Genomic DNA, 27,687 nt, shown 5'->3' with positions numbered 1-27,687 from the left:
TTGTGACCCTGTGGACTGTAGCCTGCCAGGTTCCTCTGTCCATGGGATTCTCCAGGCAAGAATACAGGAGTGGGTTGCCATGCCCTCCTCCAGGGGATCTTCCCAACTCAGGGATCGAATCTGTATCTCTTTAAGTCAACCTTCATTGGCAGGTGGGTTCTTTACCACTGGTTCCACCTGGGAGGCCCAAAATATAATCAAGTCTGCATGACATGCAGTTCTTTCCAGCTTTGACAAGGGGAAAATAATGGTTGTCTGAAGTGGGAAAGTACTTAAAGGGACAAGGATGAAGGAAACAGAAAGGTGAGACTTTAAAGAAGGCAAACCATAGACTTCATGATTTTGCCTTGGTCTGACCTAGTGATCCTCATTTGGGTGAAGGGCAAACAGCCCGTGCAGATGTCTCTTTCTGAGTTAACTGCTGGTGTTTCTTTCTCACTTGGCATCAAAGGTGAAGCATTTCTTTTAAAGCGTATGCTAACTCTTTCCAAAGGGAGCTTTGTTCTCAGATGATCCAATAATTGAAATATCACTACAGAAATTGAGACAAAATTCAATCCCTATTGCAGAACTTCTTGGTGTGCATCATTTTTTCATCTCATTTCTCCTCCCTTTGTGGCTCCGAACACACTTTTCCTCCTCTTGGGCCCAGAGTGATTCCAGAGGATGCTGTAGTGAGTTCTTAGAGGCCCATTGTGCAGTAACAAAGAATTCGGAACTGCAGGTTCTGTCCTCGCTTGCTTCCCTGAGTGAGAAGGCTACCCTCACCCCTCACTATTGGTAGAGGAGGATGGGCAGTGCCCAGGCCTGCAGGCTTGCTGTGAACTAGGAACTCAACATGCCAATCAAACCTGTTGGGTGGATATGTGGGCAGGTGTTGAAGAACTTTTCTGGAAGAAGTACGCAGACTATTCTTGTGAAGGGGGTGGGGGTATGGAAACCGGGAGTTAAATCCCCAAGAGGGACGGAGCGTTCCGTGTTCTTTTGAATTATGTCTAGGAGATTTTTAGTTAAGCCTATTTTTACCCCCTGATTTCTTTTTGTCTTAGTTGAGGGGATCCAGAAAGTAATCATGGACCTTATAGATGAGTTTAAAGATGAATTCCCTACCATCCTCAGATTATCACAATCTAATCAGGTAATGTGATTTTATAACTTTGAAAAGGATTGTAAAACGTATATTGTATTTTTAGTGTTATACCAATTATTGAATTTGTGATTATGAGATCAGCATTTGAAACTCAGGAAAACATTCCTTTCACCTCAGAAAAACACCACTTCAACTCTGACTCACTGGAAGGAGTCTATGTAAAACAGAAAGACTGTGGGCAAGGAAGTGATGTAGGTAGAGGGATTAAGTTTAAGGACAATCACTGTACCATTAAATTGGAAATCTAGAACATTCTCATAGCTACAGTTACAACCTAATTTACTTAAGATTTGCTTAATGCAAAATTCATAAAAATACCTAGGTATACTTTGACTAAAATCTGTGGTAATAGTGAAGAAATATAACTGGTAAAAATGATATCACTGGAGAGGTAACTATGGCATGAGTGTGTGTTTTAATGTGGCAAGAAAATAGTGATATCAGTTTCAACAAAGTATATATGCATATGTTTTAAACAGCTGTTCCAAAAAAGGCTTAAGATAAGATATGGGAGTGAAAGGAGCTAGGTAGAGAATCATAGACATTTGGTCAGGAAAAGGTAACATTTGTTTAGGGGACGCATGTAACCTAATTTACTCAAAAGTACACAACTCTTACTGGAAGTATGGTTTCAGTCATTTTGTGCACAGTCAGAATAGAATATGTTGTAAAGTTATATGGTGCAGTAACAACCTGCTTATCCAGAAATCAGGCTTTTGGCAATGTCAACGTGAGGAACATAACACCTGGAAGTAAACCAAAAAGTACTCTTGAGTAACACAGTAATCACAAAGTCTGTATATTTCATTCCAAAGGAGAGGCGTTAGAGCTACCTTTAACCATTCATTCAGACAGCTGGCATTAGACATTTTATAAAAACTTTGCCTGGATCTGGAAGAAGGAATACAGAAATACACAAGACAGCATTCCTCCAGTCAGTGAGCTTAATCTAATGGATACAGAGTTATAAACAAGTAATTGTGATGAAATACAGTATGAGGCATATACAATTTAGAGGAAGGAGTGACTCTACATACAGCAGTCAGAGAAGACTTCATGGAGGAAAGATGCTTAAACTGGGTCTCAAAGGATGAATAGGGGTTTTCAAGGTGAAGAAAGGGATAAGGTAAGTGGGTAGGAACAGGGGAAAATGTTCCAGTGGAAGTACTGTCATGCCAAAAAAGTATGAAATGTTATAGCATATTTCCAGAATGTCAAGTAAATTTGAATAAATGGCATCACCCTTAGGTCTTAACTTTGGGAAGGAGTGATACTGAAATATAAGTATCTGGATGCACAGTGGTAAGAAGGCATCTAGATGGTGGTTGGCTAAGTAGGGTCAAATAAGTCTTAAAGCTCTAGTGGGCAAATCAGACTTTGTAATTCTATATTTTAGTCGTAGTAACAAATTGCTTCCTTTTATCTGTATTCCTGTCGTCTTGGTGTAAATTATTTTGAGACATGAGAGACTTTTCTTGGCCATGCTCTGGATTATTAAGAAAAGAGCTGCTTGGTCTAGGAGATGAAATGGTTATGGCCAGCAGAGCAGTGGCAGTAGTTATTGAGAAAACGTCAAGGTAAAGTCCAGGAAGCCTAGGCCTGGAAAGGCCTATTGTCCTTCCAAGCTGTGCTTCTCCACCATTGCCAACATTAGAGAAACTGGGTTTCATTTAATTAAAGCTGCAACTTTCTTTACAGTTGCCTTCATCTCTTCCTACCCCCTGCATAGCCTCATTATCACTGGAGCCATAAACATGCTTTATGGTGAAACAGGTTGATATTCTGATCCCCAAAGAACTCTCAGTTCCTATTTCCAACTCACTGAAGCCATTTCCATATAAGAACCACACACTACCTTTGCAAAGAAGAATATGAACCTAGTTAAAGTTATTTGATTTCTGATTTTCAAAGCACATCGTTCTTTTTCTATCATTTACTCTGAAGAATATGTTGCTGAGATTGGCAGGAAACCTGAGTAGTGAGGGGATACTGTAGCACACTGAAGTTATTTGCTCTCCAAATATAAATTATCCAGAAAACAAGGCTAACATTCTGTCCTTAACTAGGTTATTGTTAAAAGGCAGATTGTAAATGTTGCAGATTTTATTTCTAGTATTGTCTGTAGTTCCCCAACATCCTGAAAGGATGAGCCTGATTTTAAGACTACTCAGAGGGCTTTAGTAATTGGACTGTATTTTAAATCTCCAAATATTGTGATTAGTATTTAAATCTTTAAAAAAAATTTTTTTAGGCACCTATTTAGGAAAAAGTCATGTTGCTGGCCTGGGGTTAAAAAAAATAAAAAAGATTTGATGGGAGTGATGGTAGAATTTTTATAGAAGAATATACCCAGAATAATGGTTATTAAATAATTCTTCATGGCTAAAGATTTTTAAGGACATTGTTTCCACCCCCCCACCCCCCCCGCACCGCCCCCCCCCCCCACCACCACCACCGCCAGGGCTGGGGAAAGTTAATTTTAGAATTCTGGCTTGAGGTTCTGGCCTCTGAGGTCTTGCATTGTCCACTCCCTCCCTTCCAACTAGCCCAGACCCCAAAACCTTCAGTATCCACATCTTTTAATAAAAAGTAAGTTTTTAAGGTTTACACTTGCAAATTGGAAGTGATTTCTCTATGAGGACTTTAAAATACTAAACTTTTAAGTTTGCACAAATCAAAAATGCAGCTATAATTAGGGAATTAAATTTTTTTAGTTCAAATAATCTTTACTTGGATGAGAGAAATTTTTTATGGTAAGTAAGATCAGATTTACTCATGAAAAGTAGTTACATAACCCCCCCTTTTTTTTGGTCATTATCTTGCACTTAACTGTGTACTACAAAACTGAGGATTGTAGACAGAGTACATTAGAATCCATGCAAAAACTGGATTTTTACAGCTGTAGATACGTTTTTCTGAACTCTATGCTTTCTTCTTTTTTTTTTTTTTTTCTTTAAACATGTGGTATGGAAAGTGCTGGTATGACCAAACCAATTTTCTTTGCTCAATGTGCAGCAAGCCTAATGCTGAGATGCTGAAATTTGCAGCAAAGAAGGGGTTTATTCATAAGACAGCCAAGTGAGGAGACAGAGCACATCTCAGATCCATCTCCCCGAAGGCAAGGGGCTTGGGATGCATATGGTGAAGAGCATAGCGTAGTCAGAGGTGCAGGTGAAGGTGTTTGGAGGCAGGAAAGAGGTGAGCTAATGTCTGCTGTCTGTAGGCATATCAGAGTTATATGCTTCTTCACGGGATGCCTGTTGAGAAAATGTTGGTGTTAGCATGAACTGAGGGTGCAGCTTTTGGCCCCTTGATGTCAAAAAGTTACCCATTGCACACCCGAGTAGGCCCAACTGAATGGTCATGTGATCTTGACTAGTTTGAACTGGGAAAGATTAGCTCCATGTTCCTGAAGCAACCATTACTAGCAAGCCATATGTCAGAGGTGTGAATCTATAGGAGGCAAGTAAAGAAGTCTTGGGATATATTTGTCTAAGCCACGTGACACTTGGAAGGTACACAGTTTGCAGAAACAGTTAAGGCAAGCTTGATCAGTGAAGGCAGATCAGTGAAGCAGAGAGTGTTTTGTTTTGTTTTGTCTTGTCTTTTTTTAAAAAAAAACAAGTACTTCCCTGCTCCTCTGTAAGACTAGCTCGGGAATTGTTAGTCACCAATTTCTGGTGGTTTCTTTTAGGTTTCTGTTAACCCTATGGGGTACATCTTCAGAGTGGGCTTTTTAGCCCCATGGGGCACACTTTCACTGGGGATGTACCAGTGATGTCTGGAAATTGCTTGTATTGGTATATATTGGGGTTTCTAAGTATAATGAGAGTAGAACTGTAGCTAGAGTGTTCTGTAATTCAGTTGTATGTTTCTCCTTGATGAGGTGTTTTTTTTTCTTTTTAATGGGGCACTATCAATTATTGGGAAAGTTACAGAGCACATTGTGTACTGAAAACTTCCTAGATGGTTTCTTACTTAATATTTGCTATATTTTCCCAATGTTTCTCAACATTAACTTGTTATATTTTTCATTCATTCATTTGAATAAATATATTTACAGAGCATCTACTGCTTGACAGTCACTATTCCAGGCACTGGCGAAGCATCAGTGAGCCAAATGGCTATAAAACACTGCTGCCGTAAAACTTATATCCTAAAATAATACACCCCCAAACTTACATCCTAGTCAAGTACAAGAACAATAAACAAGGAAAATAAACGACACATTCTGTTAATAGTAGATCTTAAGGAGAAGAAAACATAGCCGAGAAGGGGTATGAAGTGTAAGTGTGGGATGGGAGAACAGTTGATGGGTAAGGGAGGGTGACCAAGGGGTCTTAGTGAAAAAGTCATTCTTGAATTGCGACTTGAAGGAAGTGAGGGAGCAAACCTTGGTGTCTTTGAGGACTAGAATGGCACCATTAGTTCAGAGTCCCTGAGATGGGGGTCTGCTTAACAAGCTCAACAAGTAATGAAAGAGGGCAAGGGAGAGAAAAAGACTATGAGGCCAGGGAGGTGAAGGAAAGGCAGTCTTCGCAGACCATTGAAGGACCTCAGGCATGTGTATTGAGTACATCAGGAGGCCACTGATGTGCTTGAGTAGAAAAGCAAGATCGGGTCTGATGTAAGTTTTAATTGTATCTCTCTGGCTGATGTGTTGAGGAGCAGAAAGAAAGTAGGTGAGGGTGGAAGCAGGGAGTCCATGGAGGAAGCTAATTTTCAAGTCTGGAGAAAAGACGATAGTGGCATGTGAACATTAATGGAATGAGTTGTTGGTACTGGGGCTGGTGAGAAGTGGTCAAATTCTGGGACTATTCAGAGAAAGAGTTGAATAAGATTTGCTGACAGATTGGTTTCAGAGATGTAGGGTAGTAAAAAGCCAGTGTTACTAGAAATTGGAGTTCAGCATTAACACTGCTGATCACAGAAAAATGGACACCACTCTGGGAAAAAGAAGAGAGGAAAGCAGGGTGTGTCTTCAAAGAATGGAGCTCAAATAGTGAGATCGGGAGCAGGATCCATGAGTCAATCTGACTGATGCTGAGTTTCTTTGGTAAATGGTCTTTAAGTCCCTTGTTTATGTCTGAGGTGGTGGTGGTTGGGAGTTGGACTTTCTTTTCTGACATTTGGTGGTATGCTCAGATGATGATGACAAAAAGAATCATCTGAATGTGCATACTTTGCAACAGATTCCAGGATGTTTAGGCCGAGGGTCAAAAAATTTTAAAAAGAAAAGAAAGAAATAAGGACTTCTTAATTTGGGTTCAACATTTAAATTTACACATGTGGTTTGGTAAGAAAATACATAGCATAAAAGTGAAAAGAAAGTGAAGTCATTCAGTCGTATCCGACTCTTTGTGACCCCATGGACTGTAGCCTACCAGGTTCCTCCGTCTGTGGGATTTTCCAGGCAAGAGTACTGGAATGGGTTGCCATTTCCTTGATAGCAGACAAAAAGGAAAAGCTGGTACTTCAATGAGGAAGAACCTTTTATTTAAAATTTTCTGTTAGAACTTATTTAAAAAGTAACTCACTGAAAGTAAGAGTGAATTGGAACCATCAGCATAAACTGGTGACTTTTCTTTTTTTAAAGAATGTCTCCTTCTGCATTTTAAGAAATATAAGTAGCCTTTTCTCTGCTGTCAACTTTGTATTCTCAGAGCCATTAAGAACCAGTCAACATGCACCCCTGTGCCCAGATTTGGTTTCTAATACTGTTCTTAAAAGCAATGATGGTCTTCTTGGGAACAAACTGATTCCATGTTTTGTGGCAGGGAAAATAAAAGGGATCAGAAACATTTTGTTGTTAAAAGTAATCATTCTTTCAGTTATCTAGGAAAGTATCAAAATGCCTTCCTTAAGCATTTTAAAATGGAAGCAGAGTCATCAAATTGTAACCATTTAAGCATTAAAGGAAACAAAGATGATATTAATTAGGAAGAGACTGAGTCTGTTGAAAAATGCCATAAACTCAGGAGGAGACTAAAATGAGAAAGATAACCAAAAGTGCAATAAAGCTTTACTATAATGCACACTTGAATTTTTTTAAATATTGTTTGCAATAAATGGCTGTATTTTTGGTCAACACAAATTTTATGAACCTTATAGGAGAGTTTTGATTAGTAGATTATCAATTACAAATAGGCTTATTTTTCTACAGAGATAAAAACGTAGACAATTTTGTAAAAGAGGAAAAAGTTGAATGGATCAGGCTAGTGTACTCTTTGGAAGGATGCATCAAGACTGGTTAATCAAAATACACATGCAAAGTCAGTGAATCCAGGCCAATACAGATCACCAAGATTTTGTAAAAGAACTGACAAAATAAGGACAGGGAAACTGCAGAATGTTAATATTTTGCAGCTGAAAAATGAAGGTCCCTAAAACACTAATGACCATATAGACAAGGTTTCAGTAATGGTGGGACTGCACATATCCCATTTCTGTTTGACCTGGCAATATGGCCCTCACCATCTGATTATAAATTATAATGAGAGAAAACACAGTACAGTCAGCTCTCAGTACCAGGGATTCAACAAACCTCTGATTGAAAATATTCAGGAAAAAAATCTCCAGTAAATTCCAAGAAGCAAAACTTAAGTTTGCTGATTGCAGACAACTATTTACATAACACATTGTATAAGGCTTTATAAGTAATCTAGAGATGATTTAAAGTATAAAGGAGGATGTGTCTAGGTTATATGCAAATACTGTTTTATATAAAGGACTTAAGTATCCATGGATTTTGAGATGCTTGGGGGTCCAAGAACTAACTAATCCACCAGGGATACCGAGGGACAACTGTAAATTGTGATGGGAAGTAAAACCAAACTTTTTCCAGCTGCTCTGCCTTGAGGAGGAGTTGGGAGGAAGAGTCAGTGCAGCAGAGCCTGAGGTCATAAGAGACTGAATCTGTTTGTGCAGGAACTTTGGATACTGCGGACCATGTGGTTTCTCTTCAAGGTGTGCTTGCGGCCAGCTTAGATAATATCAAGTGATCACACCCGTATATTTTTTGTGCTTGTTCTACCTACCATATAACTGCTTGTAAGGATTGCTGTGCTCTAAAGAGGCTTGGAATTACAGCAACTGTAGCAGCCCACAGCTGAGCCCATCCTCTACTGTTGTGTTGACTAGGAGGATTGAGACCACAGGTGGGCTAATGGGACTTTTCGGTAAAGTTAATAGACTAAGCCACAGTAGGACACCAGATGTTGCAGAAATACGTCTTCACTGACAGTCTAGAACAGCTTTTGATTATCTCCAATGGCAAATGCTGAAGAGTAAGAGAAGTACTGAAATTTGATGACAAAACAGCCCTAGTAAAATTATGACTACAGGATAAAAGTTGAGGCATTTAAAATAAAGATACATCATGTTACCCCTTAAACAAATATGATGTTTACTGTAGATCAAAAAATCCAAAAGCTGTTTTGAACTTAGACATTTGGACTCAACAAATAAATGAGATTCAAAGTCACTTCTTTTTGTTATTAACCAACTCTTTCCTCCAAGTTATATACTGAAAAGCCAGAATAGCTCATAAAATTACTTAAATGAATAATGGAAATTATACTTGTCTGTTGCCTGGAATGTGGTCTAACCACATTGTAAGTCACTTCCCTGTGGTTCACTTTCTGCTAGAAACAGAGAGCTACATGTCATGTGTTTCAGAAATGCCAGAAGTGTTTTCTGTCAGAATGTTCATAGAAGATTTGAGGTTTCAGAACTGAAAGTATTGTGAGCTTGTTTAGTATATAGGGCTTTTGTTTTATTTTTCTTTTAAACTGTACAATGCATAGTGTATGTGTACTATATTTTAACATTAAAAATTTAAATCATACATTTTGTATTATGTATGTATGCTATATATTATATACAAGGATGTCCATTGACTCTCACCACTTTTATTCAACATAGTTTTGGAAGTCCTAGCCACAGGTATCAGAGAAGAAAAAAATTAAAGGAATCCAAATTAGAAAGGAAGAAGTAAAGCTGTCACTGTTGGCAGTTGACATGATATTATACATAGAGAATCCTAAGGATGCTACCAGAAAACTACTTGAGCTCATCAATGAGTTCAGTAAAGCTGCAGGATACAAAATTAATATTTAAAAATCTGCTGCATTTCCAGACACTAACAATAGACCATCAGAAAGAGAAGTTAAAGAAACAATCCCATTTACCATTGCATCAAAAAGGATAAAATACCTAGGAATAAACCTACCTATGGAGGTAAAAGACCTGTACTTGGAAAACTATAAGACAGTAATGAAAGAAATTGAAGACACACAGACAAATGGGGAGATATACCATATTCTTGGATTGGAAGAATTAATATTATTAAAATGATCATACCACTCAAGGCAACATACAGATTCAACATAATCCCTATCAAAATACCAATGGAATTTTTTTTCACAGAACTAGAACAAATAATTTTAAAACTTATATGGAAACACAAAAGACCCCAAATAGCCAAAACACTCCTGAGAAAGAAGAACACATGGGAAGAATCATGTTCTCTGACTTCAGACTATACTACAAAGCTATAATAACCAAAACTGTATGGTCCTGGCACAAAAATAGACACATAGGTCAATGGAACAGAATAAAGAGCCTAGAAATAAACCCACACACTTATGGTTAACTAATCTATGACAAAGGAGGCAAGAATATACAGTAGAGAAAAGACAGTCTCTTCAATAAGCAGTGCTAGGAAAACTGGACAGCTACTTATATAAGAATGAAATTAGTGTTCTCTAACACCATGTATAAAAATAAACTCAAAATGGATTAGCTACCCAAATGCAAAAGAGGATACTATAAAATTCCTAGAGGAATACATAGGCAGAACATGCTGACATAATTTACAGCAATATTTTTTTGAATCCATCTCCTAAAGCAAAGGGAACAAAAGTAAAAATAAACAAATGGGACATAATTAAACTTAAAAGCTTTTGCACAGCAAAGGAAACTATTGATAAAAGGAAAAGACAACCTACTGAATGGGAAAAGATACTTGTAAATGATGTGACTGATAAGGGGTAATATCCAACATATATAAATAGTTTATGAAATTTAACATTTAAAAAGTCAACAATCTGATTTTTAAAATTGGCAGAAGACCTGAAGAGACATTTTTCTAAAGAAGAAATGCAGATTGCTATCAGGCACATGAAAAGGTGTTCATCGTTGCTAATCATCAGGGAAATACAAATTAAAACAACGAGATATCACCTCACACCTGTCAGGATGGCTGTCATCAAAAAGAACGTGAATAATGTCACTGAGGGTGTGGAGAAATAGGAACCCTCCTACACTGTTGCTGGGAATGTAAACTGGGGCAGCCACTGTGGAAAACAGTATGGCAATTTCTCAAAAACTAAAAATAGAACTACCATATGACCCAGCAATTAAACTCCTGAGTATACATCCAAAAAGCTAAAAACACTAGTTCAAAAAGATGCCTGTGCCTCAGTGTTCACAGCAGCATTATTTACAATTGCCAAGATATGGAAGCAACCTAAATGTCCATCAACTGATGAATGGATAAAGATGTGTTACACAATGGAATACTATTTGGCCATAAAAATGAAATTTTGCCATTTGCAGTAACAGAAATGGACTTGGAGGGCATTTGGCTAAGTGAAATAAGTCAGAGAAAGACAAATACTGTTCTTATCACTTATATGTGAAATATTAAAAAATATAGCAAACTAGTGAATAAAACAAGGAAGAAACAGATTCAGAGATATAGGAAGCAAACTAGTGGTTACCAGTGGGGAGAAGGAAAGGGGAGGGGCAGCATAAGGTTAACAAATAGAAAAGGAGTTACTATGGGATTATATGATACCATAAATTGTAAAGCACTGTAGAATTTAAAGATCTTTTCATTAAAAATAAAGGAAAACCAGACATCTCAAGTTAACAAATTTAGCACTTTACTGTGTATGGGAAAATGGAAGAACCTGGGCTCATTAACATCATTCCTTTGCTCTGCACCTTAACTAGTAAAAAAATTTTTTCAAGTAAATTGTACATTATGTATATATGCTACATATTATCATTTGAAATTTTAAAGTAAGCTGGGAAAATATTTATAAGAGTTTTGAATAAGGATTGTTTGAAAAATTCAAACATTGAATGATATTTGAATAAGAATTATTTACTTTTGAAAGAGCTCTTTTTAAAAAATGCAAAAACAGATAAATAAATCCAGAGAAAAAAATGAAAAGTTTTTGTCTTTAGGTTTATAAGTTAATTCTGGAAATGGCAACCCACTCCAGTATTCTTGCCTGGAAAATTCCATGGACAGAGGAGGCTGGCAGGCTACAGTCCATGGTGTCCCAACGTTGGACACGACTAGTGACGTTCACTTTCACATCCTAAGGAAAAAAAAATCATATATTCATATAATTATTTAAATACATGGATGGGATCCGTGAGCTGTATGGAGGGTAGGAGGTAATTATTGGACACTCAATGTCAGGCACAATGTACAGTTAGGTGGCACTTGTCTCTGCCTAAAGATTTTTAAAATGTCCTGGAAACAAATGGGTGGTTGCGGGGGTTTCAGGCGGAATGGAAGAAGGGAGCAATGTGAGTGAGATAAATGAAGGGGATTAAGAGGCACAAATCTCCAGGTATGTAATAAGTAATGAGGACACAATGTACAGTACAAGGAACATGATCAACAATATTGTGATAACTTTATATGGGAACAGAGGGTTATTAGACTTATTGTGGTGTTTATTTCATACTGTTTGCAAATGTCAAATTATGGAGCACACCCAAGACTACCACACTATGGTACATCAACTATATTTCAAATTAAAAAAAAATTTTAATAAATAAATAATGCACTGGAGAATCACACATCAGTCACTTTTCAAAGACTTCTTTTCCAGAAAAGAGAACCCATGCAAAAACCATCCAAAATCAGAATGGCCATCGCTTTAGCCAAGATCAACCGAGGAACATTCATTCAAGGATTAAACAACATTTCCAGATCCTCCAAATCAGTCGCCAAACTTCTGCAGCCTCAGCTTGCTTGCAGACTTTTAGAGTTGAGGGCCATATCTCATCGTTTGCTCAAGGAAGTTAATGCACCAAGGCAACCCCTGTGTAACGTACAGGTAAGTGAAGGTTGCATTTGCTCAGGATGTGGGTATTTTTGTAGGAAATATTCTGAAATTGCACAGTATGAAAAATGAAAATGTAGCACATTTGACTGTCCTAGATGTAAAACAAGAAGGTTGGCTGAGAGAAATGAATGTATGGGACTTTTTTTCAGTATAGTATGTTCTCTGGTTTAAATAAATCTGAATAGGAAGTAATGCAGACTTTTTTCTCCCTTGTTATTCAATTGAACTAAATGAAACTTTTGATTTCAAATGGTTCAACCTAAATCAGTTCAGTTCATTTCAGTTGCTCAGTTGTGTCCGACTCTTTGGGACCCCATGGACCACAGCACGCCAGGCCTCCCTGTCCATCACCAACTCCTGGAGTTTACTCAAACTCATGTCCATTGTGGGCTGCCATCTATGGGGTCACACAGAGTCAGACACGACTGAAGCGACTTAGCAGCAGCAGCAGCAGCATGTCCATTGAGTCAGTGATGCCATCCAACCATCTCATCCTCTGTTGTCCCCTATAAGCATGCAAAGTATCACTTATGTCAAACCTTTAAGAAATTCTACAACAAACCTTAAAAATGATTGTGCTTTGTGTCCTTTTCCCTATAACCTTTTTATGTCTCCAATATAATCTTTGTTTGATATCATGAGTATCTTTATCTGTAAACTCATTTTGATAAGATGTGTCAATGTTCAGGTCTGCTTCAAATTCCATGTTCTGTGTTGTTTTATTGAGAATCTATTAAGGACAAAAAAGCTCTAAGTTTTTCTAGACCAGTTTCTTTTTTTCTAAACTTTATGGCACATAACTCTGAGTTTTTCAATCTGGGCATTATTCAAAACATTCCTTTGTTAAAATGAGAGTTAAGCCAGAGAGGATATGTATTAGTTCTTATAGTCAAACAAGCCAGAGTTGAGAAGCTTTCAGGCATAGCTGGATATAGTACACAATACCTTCAGGATCCTCTTTCTTTCTTTGACTCCTCTTTTGGTTCGGCTTTCTCTGTGTTGACTCCATTCTTAGACTGGCTTTCTCCTCATGGTCACAAGATGATTTGCAGTTGTTCTCAGCGGCTACATCCTCCCAGGTTCAATTACAACAGAAAAGAATAAGAGTCCTTGATCCAACATTCCTGGCTAGGTCCTGAGGTGCACTTTTAGAGACGGACTTTCCTCTAAACCGAGGAAATGGGGTGCATTGATTGGTCTAGGAATTGACTGCTACTTCATTCCTAGAGTAGGGTTGCAGCCCCATTCAGACAACACCAGTTAAGGGTGGGGAAAGGATGAACCCTCAAACAAAAATGCGTTGTTTTGAGAAGATGAGAAAATGTATGATGAGTGGTTGAAATAAACAAAATATTATATAGGAATCTCTCTTTGATCAAAGATTTTGACATTTCCAGAAAGCATCAGCTATTTCAACTGTGAATTGCCTGAGACAGCATTTATAAAAGGCTCCTTTATAATACTTGATGTTTGAGAAAGTAAAGAATGGTTTCTGTTGTTAACCATCAGATTTCTAAGCACTATCAGGCTTATTCCTGCATCTTTAGATCATCAAAAAGAAACATAGCTGAACTGTATTAAATTCCCACTGAAATAGCTTTCTGAATCTAATGTTTTGCCTTGCTCTTTCCTTGCATTGTTAGACCCACAGTTTCTACAGAGTTGATATAAGAACTGTTCAATGCAGACTATTTCTGTATTTATTATGAAATAATGTTTAAAGACACTGTCCATTATTGCTATTCAGAGCCTTTTCTCCTCTTTGCTAAGTTAAACTATATAGGAACTGAGATTTGACTTTATTTACTAGGTAGTGAGTTAGTCTGCCATATCTCCATCATGGAGAGGAACCTTGAAATCAAGAGACTCCTCTTTTTATAGGAATGCTGGCTCATCTGCCCAGAGAAAGAGAGAGAGAGAGAGAGAAGCATATGTCTCAGGAGCAGAAGGAAAAGGCTTTCTTGTTAGTGCCCTGTATCATGTCCTGAGAAGTATATCTCTAGATCTTTCCAAAGGAACATACCTTCTCTAGCTGCCAAAATTGTTTGCTATTCAACCATATCCTTTGCTCAGAAGACCCAATCTGTACAGGAATGAGAGACATTCATGGAGATTGTCTCCCAACACTCACGAAAATTCAATGGCAGAAAAATAATTTCTGTTTCCAGTGGAATCGGGGTTTTCTTCTATCCAATAATGAGAATGATATTGAATGGATTCTTTACCACTGAGCCACCTGGGAAGCCTGGAGAACTGAGTGTGTGTGTGCACTTGGACGCTCAGTCATGTCTGACTCTTTACAGCCCCATGGACTTTATGTAGCCTGCCAGGCTCCTCTGTCTATGGAATTTTTCAGGCAAGAATATTGGAGAGGATTGCCATTTCCTATTCTTCCTCACCTAGGAATTTAACTTGCGTCTCTTACATCTCCTGCATCAGCAGGTGGATTCTTTACCACTAGCACCACTTAGGAAGCCCACAGCTATGGTATTGTGGTTTATTATTTTAACTTCTTTGTGGTATTCCATTATAAGAAAAAAGAATCCACAGTTTATCTATTACTGTATACCAGTAACTTCACTCACTTAGTTGTGTCCAACTCTTTGCAACCCTGTGGACTGTTGCCTACCAGGCTTCTTTGTCCATGGGATTTTCCAGGCAACAGTACTGGAGTGGGTTGCCATTTCCTTCTCCAGGGGATCTTCCTGACCCAGGGATTGAACCCAGGTCTCCCATATTGCAGGCAGACGCTTTAACCTCTGAGCCACCAGGGAAGTCCCTATAAGAAAAAAGAATCCACAGTTTATGTGTTACTGGAGAGATAGACAATCTAGTTTCCAAATTTTTTACATTGTGAACAGTGCTTCAGTGAGCACTCTTGTAACTGAGTCCGTGTCCGTATGTTGAGACGTTTCTCCAGGACGGCTATGTCATGAGGGGTGAACAGCTTCAACTCCCCTTGTGGCTCAGACGGTAAAGCATCTGCCTACAATGTGGGAGACCTGAGTTTGATCCCTGGGTCAGGAAGATCCTCTGGAGAAGGAAATGGCAACCCACTCCAGTACTCTTGCCTGGAAAATCCCATGGATAGAGGAGCGTGGTAAGCTACAGTCCATGGGGGTCACAAAGAGTCAGACACGACTGAGTGACTTCACTTTCAATTTTACTAGCTGTTATCAAAATGCTTCCCAGATGGCGCTAGTGATAAAGAACCCGCCTTGACACGACTGAGGGACTTCACTTTCACTTTTCACTTTCATGCATTGGAGAAGAAAATGGCCACCCACTCCAGTGTTCTTGCCTGGAGAATCCCAGGGACTGGGGAGCCTGGTGGGCTGCCATCTGTGGGGTCGCACAGAGTCGGACACAACTGAAGCGACTTAGCAGCATCAGCAGCCAGTGTAGGAGACGTGTTTGATCCCTTGGTCGGGAAAATCCCCTGGCGAAGGGCATGGCAACCCACTCCAATATTCTTGCCTGGAGAATCCCATGGACAGAGGAGCTTGATGGGCTACAGTCCACAGGGTCACAAAGAGTCAGACACAAACGAGGTGACTTAGCATGTGCACACACACTCTTGGAAGCCTTTGTGATTCTTATCTGAGGATAATTTCAATTCTGGAAAACTTTCAGCCATTATGTCTTCAAATATTGCCTCCTCATTTTCTCTAATCTCGTTCCAGATTGCCTACTAAACACACGTTTGAATCTTCTCATTTTAGTCTTTATGTCCATTTACCTTTCTTGTATTATCCTTTATCTCTTTCTGATACATCCGAATAATTTCCTCTGATCTGTCTTCCAGTTAACTAACTCTCTCCAGCTCTAATATGCTCTTTTACTTATTAAATGTATTTTAAGTTTCAAACATTATATTTATCATTTCTAGAAGTTCTATAATATTTGGTGTTTCCCTCCAAATTTCTACTTTTTAAAAAACATCATTTTATAGAATTACATCTCTTTAATAACCACTTTTATTTTAAACATATTATTTATGATCTTTTTAAAGATTATTCTTTGAGATTTAGGGGGGTTGCTAATCTTCTGTCTATTGTGATCTATGTTGTGTCTACTCATTTTATTTCAATTGAAAATTTTTCTTCATTAAGAATTTTTTAAAAATAGAAATACCTTCTGGCCTTGAGGATACAACAGTTTCTCTAGAGAATTTTGCTTGTGCTCAGGAGGGGTCAGTCCCTGGTGGAGACCTGCTTTCTCACCTTTTTGGTCTGGCTGCCGCTGCTGCTAAGTCACTTCAGTCGTGTCCGACTCTGTGCAACCCCATAGATGGCAGCCCACCAGGCTCCCCTGTCCCTGGGATTCTCCAGGCAAGAACACTGGAGTGGGTTGCCATTCCCTTCTCCAAGGCGTGAAAGTGAAAAGTGAAAGTGAAGTCACTCAGTCGTGTCCGACCCTCAGCGACCCCATGGACTGCAGCCCACCAGGCTCCTCCGTCCATGGGATTTTCCAGGCAAGAGTACTGGAGTGGGGTGCCATTGCCTTCTCCATTGCAGCTCTACAAAGGCCTGACCTCACCTCATGCACATCCAAGTCTCATCTTCACTCTGTTTATTAAAACTCAAGCCCTCAGTCCTTATTTCAGGATCCAGTAACATCATCATTCCTGAGACATGAAATCACACACTTACTGCTTGGCTTTTAGTTCCTGACATGGAAAGATTTATCCCTTCCTTCCTCCTCCTCTTTCATGTTCTGTAAACTTAGTCTGGTATTACATTTTTGGAGTTTGATTTATATAGAATTTATAGGGTGTTGTTTTTTTTTTTTTTTGGTGAGAGGTTCCCCACTAGCTCAGTCTGCCACATTGCTGGAACCAGGTGTCCTTCAGGTTTACTTCTTAATATCTTTAACAGATTATAAGATGGTTAACTTTCTTTTTAGAAGTGAAATGTAATTCTACCCTTCTTCACTTACTTAATGAAGATTTACTGAAAATGACATGTAAAATCACGTATGGGTACTCAGTTCAGTTCAGTCGCTCATTTGTGTCCAACTCTTTGTGACCCCATGAACCCCAGGACTCCAGACCTCTCTGTCCATCACCAACTCCTGAACTTTACCCAAACTCATGTCCATTGAGTCGGTGATGCCATCCAACCAGCTCATCCTCTGTCATCCCCTTTTCCTGCCCTCAATCTTTCCCAGCATCAGGGTCTTTTCAAATGAGCCAGCCCTTCGCATCAGGTGGCCAAAGTATTGGAGTTTCAGCTTCAACATCAGTCCTTCCAGTGAACACCCAGGACTGATCTCCTCTAGGATGGACTGGTTGGATCTCCTTGCAGTCCAAGGGAGTTTCAAGAGTCTTCTCCAACACCACAGTTCAAAAGCATCAATATTTCGGCACTCAGCTTTCTTTATAGTCCAGCTCTCACATCCATACATGACTACTGGAAAAACCATAGCCTTGACTAGATGGACCTTTGTTGGAAAAGTAATGTCTCTGCTTTTTAATATGGATTCATAAATGTCCTGTGGACTATAGGGATGATGGGCAAGTAAGCCGTGACCACTGGGTGTACTGAGTGCATGATGGAAGTGTGCGGAGTGGATTATGGAAGCAACAACAAGAGGGATATAATTCCTAAGAGTAGTTGGTGTAGTCTTCCTAGAAGATGATACTGGATCTGAGGCTGGGAGGAAGGGAAATTATCCCAGTGAAGTAGTAGGAGAATCATTGGAGAAAGTAGACAATGTATATTAAGAAGCTGAGGCAAGAGCATGACTTACGTAGAAAATGTAAGTAGTTCCACAAGGCTGAAGTGAGACAAGTGGGAACAGTCCCAGGTCAGAGCTTCTGGGGTCCTTGAGGGTTAGGAGTGAGGAGGAAGCTTTTCTTGGGTAATGTGTATTAGCTAGGGCAGAGATTCGGAATTGCCACTGAAAGGAACCAAAGTTGTAGCAAGGAAGAAAGCAAATATCAAATCTGAAAGTCTCAGTGAGGATAGACATAGAAGTGTGAGCAGTGAAGTTTAGTGGCCTGGAGAATCCGAGGAACAACAGACAAGTGTGTGAGGTGCAGTGGAGGTCAGTGGGTTGGTCTGTGAATGGAATGTATCCATGGTACCCAACTGTGCCGAGAGGTCAATGGCATATCACAGAGTTCAGCTTACCCAGAGTGGACTCCAGCCTAAATTCCTTCAAGAATGGTCAGGCTGCCTGTGTCAAGATGGAACTCTGTGGTGTGTGAAAATAAAAGGAGTGAAATGTGGAGAGTTGGGGTCAGGCCTGTCCAACTGGCTATCTTGCTGTGAGACTTCCTTGGCACCTGGCTCTGTGGGTGCTGTCAGGCTGCTCCCCAAACCTTTCCCTGTTGTGCAGGGCTGAGGTTAGTGATGTATGCCTGCTTCTTCTGCAGGGGGCCTTAGGAATGGAAAACTGAGAATTTCTTGGTGATTTTCAGTATGCCCAGCAGCAATACTTACAGAATGCTGCATCTGCTTAGCCTTGGAAGCTGCCTGCCCGAGTGAGGCCTGCAGCTGCTCTAGGCTGCAGTGACCTACATAGTCAGCTTGGAGGCTGACTTCAGCCAAGACACGTCAGCTCCCAGACATAGTTGCTGACTTTGGCACCCCAGCGCAGGGCCACAGGACCAGAAGCTCTGTCTATGGTAGAATCTTCTGTATAGTGACATTAGAGGAGTTTGGTTCTACTTTGTACATGTTCTCTGGAGTGGCGTGGTCCAGAAATGGGCAAACTAAACTCTTAGCCTCAGGAGTGCCTGTGCCATAAGTGGACCCCAGGGAAGTGTTGCTCCCTTTTTCAGGATGAAGAATCACAGACGCTTACCTAAGTAAAGTTTCTTCCTCACCCCCAGCCCTCCAAGGTAGACTCCAGTTTGGGGTTTAAACTGTAAACCTCACAAATAGTGGGAACTTCTTTAGCTCCTTGAAGGGCTTGCCATGAGGCTATCTTGGGTGGTGTAATTCAAGACTGAGGGCTGGGGGGAGAAAGGATAATTCCTAGAAAGCAGAAGTATTAGAATCTTGAAGACATACTTTGGCAGGCTGGCCAAGAGGGTGAGATATTCGAGTTTTTATAGGACCACCCAATTAAGAACTCATTCAAGGGTAATGCTCCACAGGCTGTTAATACTGGCATGCTGTTGTTGTTTAATCATTAAGTCATGTTCCACTCTTTTGCCACCCCGTGGACTGTAGCCTGCCAGTCTCCTCTGTCCATGGGATTTTCCTCCCCCAGGGGATCTTCCTAACCCAGGGATCGAATCCACATCTCTTATGTTGCAGGTGAATTCTTTACCACTGAGCTATCTGGGAAGCCCCAATACTGGGATAAACAAAGTCAGAAAGCTTTCTTTCCTGTGGATTGCTAGGAGTCTTCCCTGCATTCATGAGTACTGTGGGTTGCTAAGCAAATTCATGATCAAGTAGCTTTTCCAAACTTAAAGGAAACACTTTTTTCTGGACCTGTAAAAGCAGTATTTCTTCCAACACTTATTTGTGAATCACTGAATTAGAGTGTCCCCTATAACTCCCTTATTTCATCAAGATGGTTTGGGACAACATAAATTCTCCAACCTTCAGATCCATAGTAAGTGGATCTCTATTTTCTAAGCAGCTTATATTCTGCTTTTTTTGTGTGATTTATCTCATTGTTAGTGAAAATAAGTTGAAAATAGATATTTCTTCTATAAGACAAGGCAGTCAAAATTATACAAGAGAAGTAGAACATGAAATTATGTGGGAGGAATTTAAAACTTAAATGTTTTTACTGTTGAAATATCCATGTATCGTATATGTTAACATTACCAAATTCAAAAAGGAAATATATGGATATAATATTGATATCACAATACTTTTAAATGCAAATAAAATAAAAACATAACAACGAGGTTAAGATAAAATTTTTGAAACCAGCCAAGACAGTCTAGACAAAGCCTCCCTTTTTCCAAATTTCTCCAGTTTGTTTACCTCAGTTTTTGCCATATACTATTCCTGCTCATAGCAAACCCAAAATGAAAGTGTGGTTTATAATATGAAAAACATGTATTGCAAGTGAGTCATAAAATGGAAAAATGGCTACTTAGCCAGTGGCCACATACATTTTGGAGGATATGTATTTTTACAGGGGTGATTTATTATAGTAACAGCAAATATTTATTAAAAGCATTAAAATGGTGAAAAAGTTACCCCCAGGCAATATACAGATTTGTCATTCAGAAGCATAACATATATCAAATACATATTTATTTCTAAACTAATCCATTTTAATTACTTTTAGGTGAAGGACAAAAATCTGAAAAGAAAGATGCAGCAAAACAAAAAGAGTAATTTTCCTGGCGCGCAGACCCCATTTTTATTTTATCTTGTGCGCAGACCCCATTTTTATTTTTATTGTATATGACCTACCAATTATTAGACCTTCCACTACATCCATATATTCACAAACTCATGAATATTTTACTCTACTAGGAGGTATTCTGTTGGCATGTATCTGATTTCCTTCCTAATGTCTGCTCCCTCCTTACAGAGTTTGTCTCCTGTAGCCTAATAGTGGGACTCAAAGGCATGCTATCGATCCGAGTCTTTCAGCAAGAGTAAAACAGTAGCAGCAGCTTCGTTTCCTGGAAGCGCTCTCCAAAGCCAGGAAGTCTGGGAAGTTTTTCAGACTGACTTGTGGAGAGAGTGGGCTAAAACTGTCCCTGCCTATTACTGTATGTAGGAGCTGGCATGGCCTGAGGGTGGGGGTAAGAAGGAAAACCCCCCTCGCCCCTCCCTCCTCACCCCACCATCTCTCAGCTACTAGGCTAGATAGTATTCTTGGCTTCAGCATTCCATACATCACTTGAGAGAAGGGAGATTGTGATGGACACCTTTGTTCTTCAGACTGAAGTGACTTAGCAGCAGCAGCAGCAGGGACAGCAGTAAGCAAAAAATCAGTACAACAAGCACTTAGAGCAGGACCTGGTATACAGGCCATACAAATGTCTGCTCAATGAAATGCTACCACCTGTTCTTCAGAAGCACCATGTAAAAGGCTGCAATGTTACTACTGGGTGGATACAGCATAATTCACCTAGCCACTCTGCTACCACTGTTTCAGTTTTTCAGTGTTATAATCCAACCAGTCCATCCTAAAGGAGATCAGTCCTGAATGTTCACTGGAAGGACTGATGTTGAAGCTGAAACTCAAATACTTTGGCCACCTGATGCAAAGAACTGACTCACTGGAAAAGACCCTGATGCTGGGAAGGATTGAAGGCAGGAGGAAAAGGGGATGACAGAGGATGAGATGGCTGGATGGCATCACTGACTTGATGGACATGAGTTTGAGTAAACTCCGGGAGTTGGTGACGGACAGGGAGGCCTGGCATGCTGCAGTCCATGGGGTTGCAAAGAGTTGGACACAACTGAGCGACTGAACTAAACTGAACCTTTTAATGATCATATATATATATATATATATACACCATTTTCATTTGTGTGCAATTTTACAGTATTCATGCCTGGAAAATGCCATGGGTGGAGGAGCCTGGCAGGCTACATACAGTTCATGGGGTTGCAAAGAGTTGAACATGACTGAGCCACTTCACTTCATTGTGTATTTGCATAATTTTATATTTACAGCCTATACCTTCTGGGAGTTTTTGAAGCCTCTGAGTGACTTGGCTCTTCAGAGAAGTATGACTAACTGCCCCTTCACTGATAAAGGGGAAGGGAATGTTCTTCCTACCGTCATCATTTCATATCCTTATAGCTCAAAGCCACAGAGGTGGCCTCTAACAGTTACAGTTCCCTTACACTGAATATATTGTGGTGAGGCAGGGACACATTCTAGAAGCTAGAAAAATCTGAGAGACAAATTCTTTATTAGTGTAAACCTCTACATTGCAAAAAGCATGCTGGATATGAGTGCAGAGTATTTGCTGAAGCTTAATGATCATCTAAGATTAATACTGGCCTTCAGCAGTCTCATGATTAACACTTCCAGGCAGGTCATTAATCTCCAGGAAATGCCCGGTATTTTCATTGCTGTTTGCTTAATTGAAGACGTGAATAATTTAGTAAAGGATGACTACATGAATTTCAACAGACTGTTTTTCTAATAAGCACAGCAGCACCCCCTAGTGAGCACACTTGGTAAACGTAAAAACCCAAAAATCAGATTTTGGAAATGGGAGATTTTTTTAATAGATTTGTCATAGGTTTTAATTAGCAAAAAAAGTACCTTTTTGTAAAGGAGGAAGACATTATATTTTCAAGGTGTGGGAAAACTGAGATCTAAAGTAGATGACTATCAACATTTGAATTCTCATTTTACAGTAACATAAGATTTAACATGGTAACATTGAAAATCTTTTGTTTTAATAAGAAAACTCATTTGTTTTTTAAGGTCAGAAAGGGATCTTTGTTTGAAATCATTTCTTTCCCAGCAAAGACTGCTTTAACTAGCATAATGTGCGCTTCATATGCAGCACTCATTTATTTGGTAAGTTAAGAAAGTAATTAGAATCTGGAAACATAGTTATTTTATGTAAAGATATACTGTATAGTCTATTCTTAAACCAAGATATTATTCTATTATTATGCAAAATAATTTTACATTAAAAATTACATTTCTAAGTAGCCAGGTCAGTCCGCCAAAAACTAAGTTGCTTAAGTAATAAAACTTATTTTACCTTTAAAAAAATTTATTACTATTTGGTCAAAACATTTTGGTTTGGCTTTCATTAGGTTACAGGTGTTTTGTTTCTGCCATTGTGCCGTGGTTGGTTAAAGTTCAGCTTTTGTTTTTTGAATTACAAAAGTGTTCATTAAAAAGTATGACAAAAATATACAGACTTTTATAAAGTATAAAGTTATTTTCTTTTAATTCATTGCCGTTTGTATTTACCTTTAATTGAAAAAAATTAACATACAAAAAGAAAAGTACACAGCTTGATGAATTATCAGAAAATCGATTAATTGATGTATCTTATGGATCAAGAAACAAAACAGTATACTATCATTCTAGAAGCCTCTTTCCTGCCTCCTTATGATCACTAGCCTCTTCTGGAAAGGCAAGCACTATTTTGACTTCTAATGGCATAGTCAGTTTTGACTTGTATGTAAATGAAATCGTATACTGTGTTCTTCTGTAGGTCTTGAATTGCTCAACAGTATCATTGTGAGATTCATTTGTTGCCTGTAGCAGCAGCTTGCTGTCTGTCGGTACTGTAGAGTATTCCATTGATTAAATATACAACTATCTATTCTATTGTTGAACTTTTAGACTATTTAGAACTTTGGCTATTGTGAATAGGTTGCTGTGAATGTTCTTGTACATATGTTTTGGGGTGAAATGTCTGGACTGTAGATTTTGCATATGTTCGTCTCTAGCATATATTGCCAAAGTTTTCCAAAATGGTTTTAACAGTTCATTCTAGCAGATTATGAATCCCAGTTGTGCTGTATCATCACTAACATTTGATATTATCAATCTTTTCTGGTATGGCCACTTTTGTGGGTATGTAGTTCTATCATATTGTGTTTTTAATTTGTATTTTATTGATTATTAAGACTGAATACCTTTTTTATACATTAATTGGGTATCCTGTTTTGTTAATTTCTGTTAGTCTCTTCTCATTTTCCTACTTAGAGTTGTCCTTTGGTTTATTATCAATTTGTACTTTTAACTGTATTATTGGAACAAGCCCTTTTTTCAGTTAAATTTGGGCAGATTTATTTTACTCTGTGACTAGCTTTTCATTTTTAGGAGTGTCTTTTAAAACAGAAGTTCTTAATTTTAATGAAGTCTCATTTATTAGTCTTCTTTATATTAAGTGCTTTTTATGTCTTAATTAGGGAATATTGACTTACATCCTAGTCATGAAACTGCTCCCTCTGATATATCCTAGGAGCTTTGTTATTTTGCCTTTCACTTTTAGATTTATAATACATCTGGAGTTGGTATGAGGCAAGGGTCAAATTTTCCTCCATGGGTATCTCATTGTGCTGTGCTGTGCTTAGTCGCTCAGTTGTGTCCGACTCTTTGCAGCCTCATGGACTGCAGCCCGCTAGGCTCCTCTGTCCATGGGATTCTCCAGGCAAGAATTACTGGAGTGGGTAGCCTTTCCCTTCTCCAGGGGATCTTCCCAACCCAGGGGTTGAACACAAGTCTCCTGCATTGCAGGCAGATTCTTTACCAGCTGAGCCACCAGGAACGCCCAGTTGATCCAACTCAATTTATCAGGGAAAAAAGTAAACCCCTTTCCTATTGCCCCAGAACACCTCTCTTTTAAGATAAATTAAATGTCCTTATATATGTAAGTCTGTTTATATTCTCTTTGTTCTAGTCAACTGATCTGTCTACTCTTATACCAACTCAATGCTGTATTACTTACTGGCGCTTTACATTAAGTCTTCATAACTGGTAAAACAGGTTCTCCTTCTCTATTTATTTAGATCTTCTTTCTGTTAGTAAATTTATGGCTTTTTTGTTAGAGGTCTTTTACCTATTTATTTTTTTGATCATATTGAAACAGACAAGAATAAAGGTTAATAAGTTTTCCTAATAATCCACAGATTCAGTGCAATCCCAATTAAAATTTGAGCAGGTGTGTATGTGTACATTGACTAGTTTATTCTAAAATTTACAAGGAAATGCCGAAGGTAAAGAATAGCCAAGACAACTTAGAAAAAAAAAAAGTGTAAAAGAACTCATTTTAAACATATTGACAATTTTTTAAAACTCTGAATTTATCAAATATTTTGCAAATGTTTTAAAATTTTGAGAAATGTTCAGTATCTTAAATGTGAATCTCATACAAGATTGATGCAAATATCCTGCAGAAAATGAGTGGGATGAAATGGCTACGGTGAAACTAAAACAAACTAGATTAGAACCAAAATTACCTGAATTTTTCAAAGACTTCTGAAATCATCCTACATGACTTTTTCTATAAACTAAGAATAGAAACAACTTTTTTGGTGACCTCTGATAATTTGTGATATATTCATCCAAATCCTGGGAGAGGTCAGGGCTAGAATTATGGTTTTAAAAGCAAATAACATCTATGTTGGAAGTTAATGCCCTGAGAGTGGAACCATGCCAAGTGAAGAGTAGAAAGTTGACAGAAATGTGAAGAACACTTTCTTTTAAGATAAGCTAAGAAGAAATCCATGAAGGAGACAGAGGACCAATAATAAGAGAAGCAGGAGAAACGCTGTCAAGGAATTAGACTGAAGAAGCTGTGAGTGGTCAAGAGTCACGTACAAGCAGAAAAAGTCAAGTAAAATGAAGATCTGAAAAGTGTCCCTTAGATCTAGTAGGAAAGTTGGAATTAATCATCTTGAGAACTGCTTTAGCAGAAAGAGTGAAAAGGAGATGGTAAAATGGAAACCATGAATGTATGTCCTGGTTTGATCAAGAAAAATGTGTAGTAGTCAAGAGGGAAACAGGGCCATAGGGATTTTAAATTTTTAAATTTCAGGGTAGACTATACTTTAGTATGTGACAGGTTGCAGGGGAGGAGCTAGTCAAGAATGAGAGGTTGAAGAGGCAGGCAATAATTGATAGACAAGTTGATAGGTAGGGTATAGGAGAAATACTGACCTTAATCAAGATCTTGCATTTTCTGAGACTTGGACAAAATTGGTTATGGTAGGCACAGATAAAATGTTGTAAGTGAGGGAAGAAGAAATGTATCAAAAAGGTTAGGGCTCCCCAACCTTCTTTTCATAGCATGGCGTACATAGAAAACCATCATAGTTGTGATAAATGGTTAAAGCTGTAGCTGGAAGTGATGGACCTCAAGATTTTATAACTCTAGATTTGGGTGTACTTAGATATAAGTAGCATTGATAGTACCTTAATACTATCGATTGATAGTACTGATAGTACCTTAATCAATACAGCTATTTAAATATCTCACTTAATTAGAAGTCCAGAGTCAGGCAGTTTCCCGGTTTGTACAGTGGATCTACAGCGTCATCACGCACCCAGGGCCTCTCCATCTCTCTCTCCCACTATCCTGTTGGTTGGTCTTGGTTCTTAGGTTTGCTGCCTTATCCTCCTGCCTTACATCCGTATCAGCCTCCAAAGCAAGGAGGAGAGAGTAGAGGCAAAAGACAGTCTTTCTTCTATATAAATAGGAGGAAACACTTTCCGCCAAATCCTTCCGATCTTCCTCCCCAGCAGACAAATTTTATTACGTTGGTCAGAGGGGTCACATTGCCAGACGGTAACGGTAACGCCGGGAAGTGAAGGGAAGCATCTGGTGTCCCCATTCTGAGGTGGGAGACAGGCAAGAAAAGAGGAGCAGGAGGGAAGGCCCGCCCTCCTTTCTGTTCCTCTCTTTAGGAACATCTGAGCACTGGTCGCCTATTATGTCACCTGGGAGGCATCATCGCTTTGGTAAAAGAAGCTAGTTTAGGTGTTCTCGTATTTTATAGATTGTATTATTCTTGTTGCTTGCCTTAAATGCTTGGCATCATCATTTCCATCAGTTAAGTTATAGGTTTAACAGATACAGCTCTTAGTGAGTCTCAGTTTTTGAAGTTTTTTTTTTTACTCTATGTTTTGTTCTGACACCCTTAAAGTACTGAATAGCATTTTTGAGGGAAAGTGGATCACAAGTTTGTTTAGAAATCATTGATTCTAAATCATTAATTTACTAAATTCTTATCAAAATGTTTATGCCCTTCCAATGGAACATAATTGGTATAAGCAAAGTCTATATGGGAAAAAAGTAAAAACAGAAAACCTACTTTGAGATATTAACATGTTTGAGGATAAATTCCATCTCTCAGAAGATGTTTAATTAAGTCAGGAGAATAAAGGAATGTTTCATTTACTTAGAGAATAAAGATGTAAAACATGAATTAGAAATGTGAAGCATATTTTTATTAAAGCATACTATGTTTTAATTTTCCTTCTAGATTATGGTATATTTATAATTAGGAATCAGCCTCCTTACGTTTATCATGTGCCAGAGGAAGCTAAAAAAAGCACCTTTGTTAAAAGATACAGATCAATGATTTTATGTTAAATATTTTATTGCATTATTGGATTTTTATCTGTTAAGTTTAGTAGTATAACGCAATTATACTCCAATAATAAAAAAAGAAACCTCAACTTTTTAAAAATTACTAGACAGTCTGTGTTAATGCTGTGCTGGAGAAGACAATGAAAATTTTCCAAGAAGAATCTCTAAGGCAAAACAGAGAGGAGAGTGAAAATTTTAGAAATGCCTTTTCGGAGCCTGTGCTTTCTGAGCCTCTGTTTCCCAAAGGTGAAATCAAAGCAAAACCTTACAGGTCGTTACCAGAGAAGCCAGACGGTATTTCTGATCGCCCCAAACTTCCTGCTAATAAGATTCAGGTTTTACATTCTGTGTTTGACCAATCAGCTGAAATGAATGAATGA

At 38.6% G+C, this 27,687-nt stretch overlaps 2 protein-coding genes across 2 annotated transcripts in view; one reads left to right on the top strand and one right to left on the bottom strand.

The window, feature by feature from the left end:
* The first annotated feature begins 838 nt into the window (after positions 1-838).
* SPATA9 (spermatogenesis associated 9) lies at positions 839-27,687 on the top strand. The gene is made up of 5 exons (XM_068980739.1): positions 839-899; positions 1,050-1,138; positions 12,064-12,291; positions 22,675-22,770; positions 27,415-27,687. The coding sequence occupies exons 1-5, from the start codon at positions 839-841 to the stop codon at positions 27,685-27,687; spliced, it is 747 nt and encodes a 248-aa protein (XP_068836840.1).
* RFESD (Rieske Fe-S domain containing) overlaps positions 11,445-27,687 on the bottom strand; it is a 29,029-nt gene continuing 12,786 nt past the window's right edge. Inside the window, exons 4-5 of the mRNA XM_068980741.1 lie at positions 13,246-13,372; positions 11,445-11,541 (exon numbers count right to left, since the gene is read on the bottom strand). Of these exons, the coding sequence (XP_068836842.1) occupies positions 11,519-11,541; positions 13,246-13,372 (150 nt within the window). The 3' untranslated portion in view covers positions 11,445-11,518. The remainder of the gene's footprint in view (positions 11,542-13,245; positions 13,373-27,687) is intronic.

Source organism: Capricornis sumatraensis, chromosome 9 (genome assembly GCF_032405125.1).
Source record: "Capricornis sumatraensis isolate serow.1 chromosome 9, serow.2, whole genome shotgun sequence".
In the NCBI taxonomy this organism is placed as follows: Eukaryota; Metazoa; Chordata; class Mammalia; order Artiodactyla; family Bovidae; genus Capricornis; species Capricornis sumatraensis.
The sequence above is the reverse complement of the archived record's forward strand: the minus strand, read 5'-3'. Positions and strand labels throughout refer to the sequence as shown.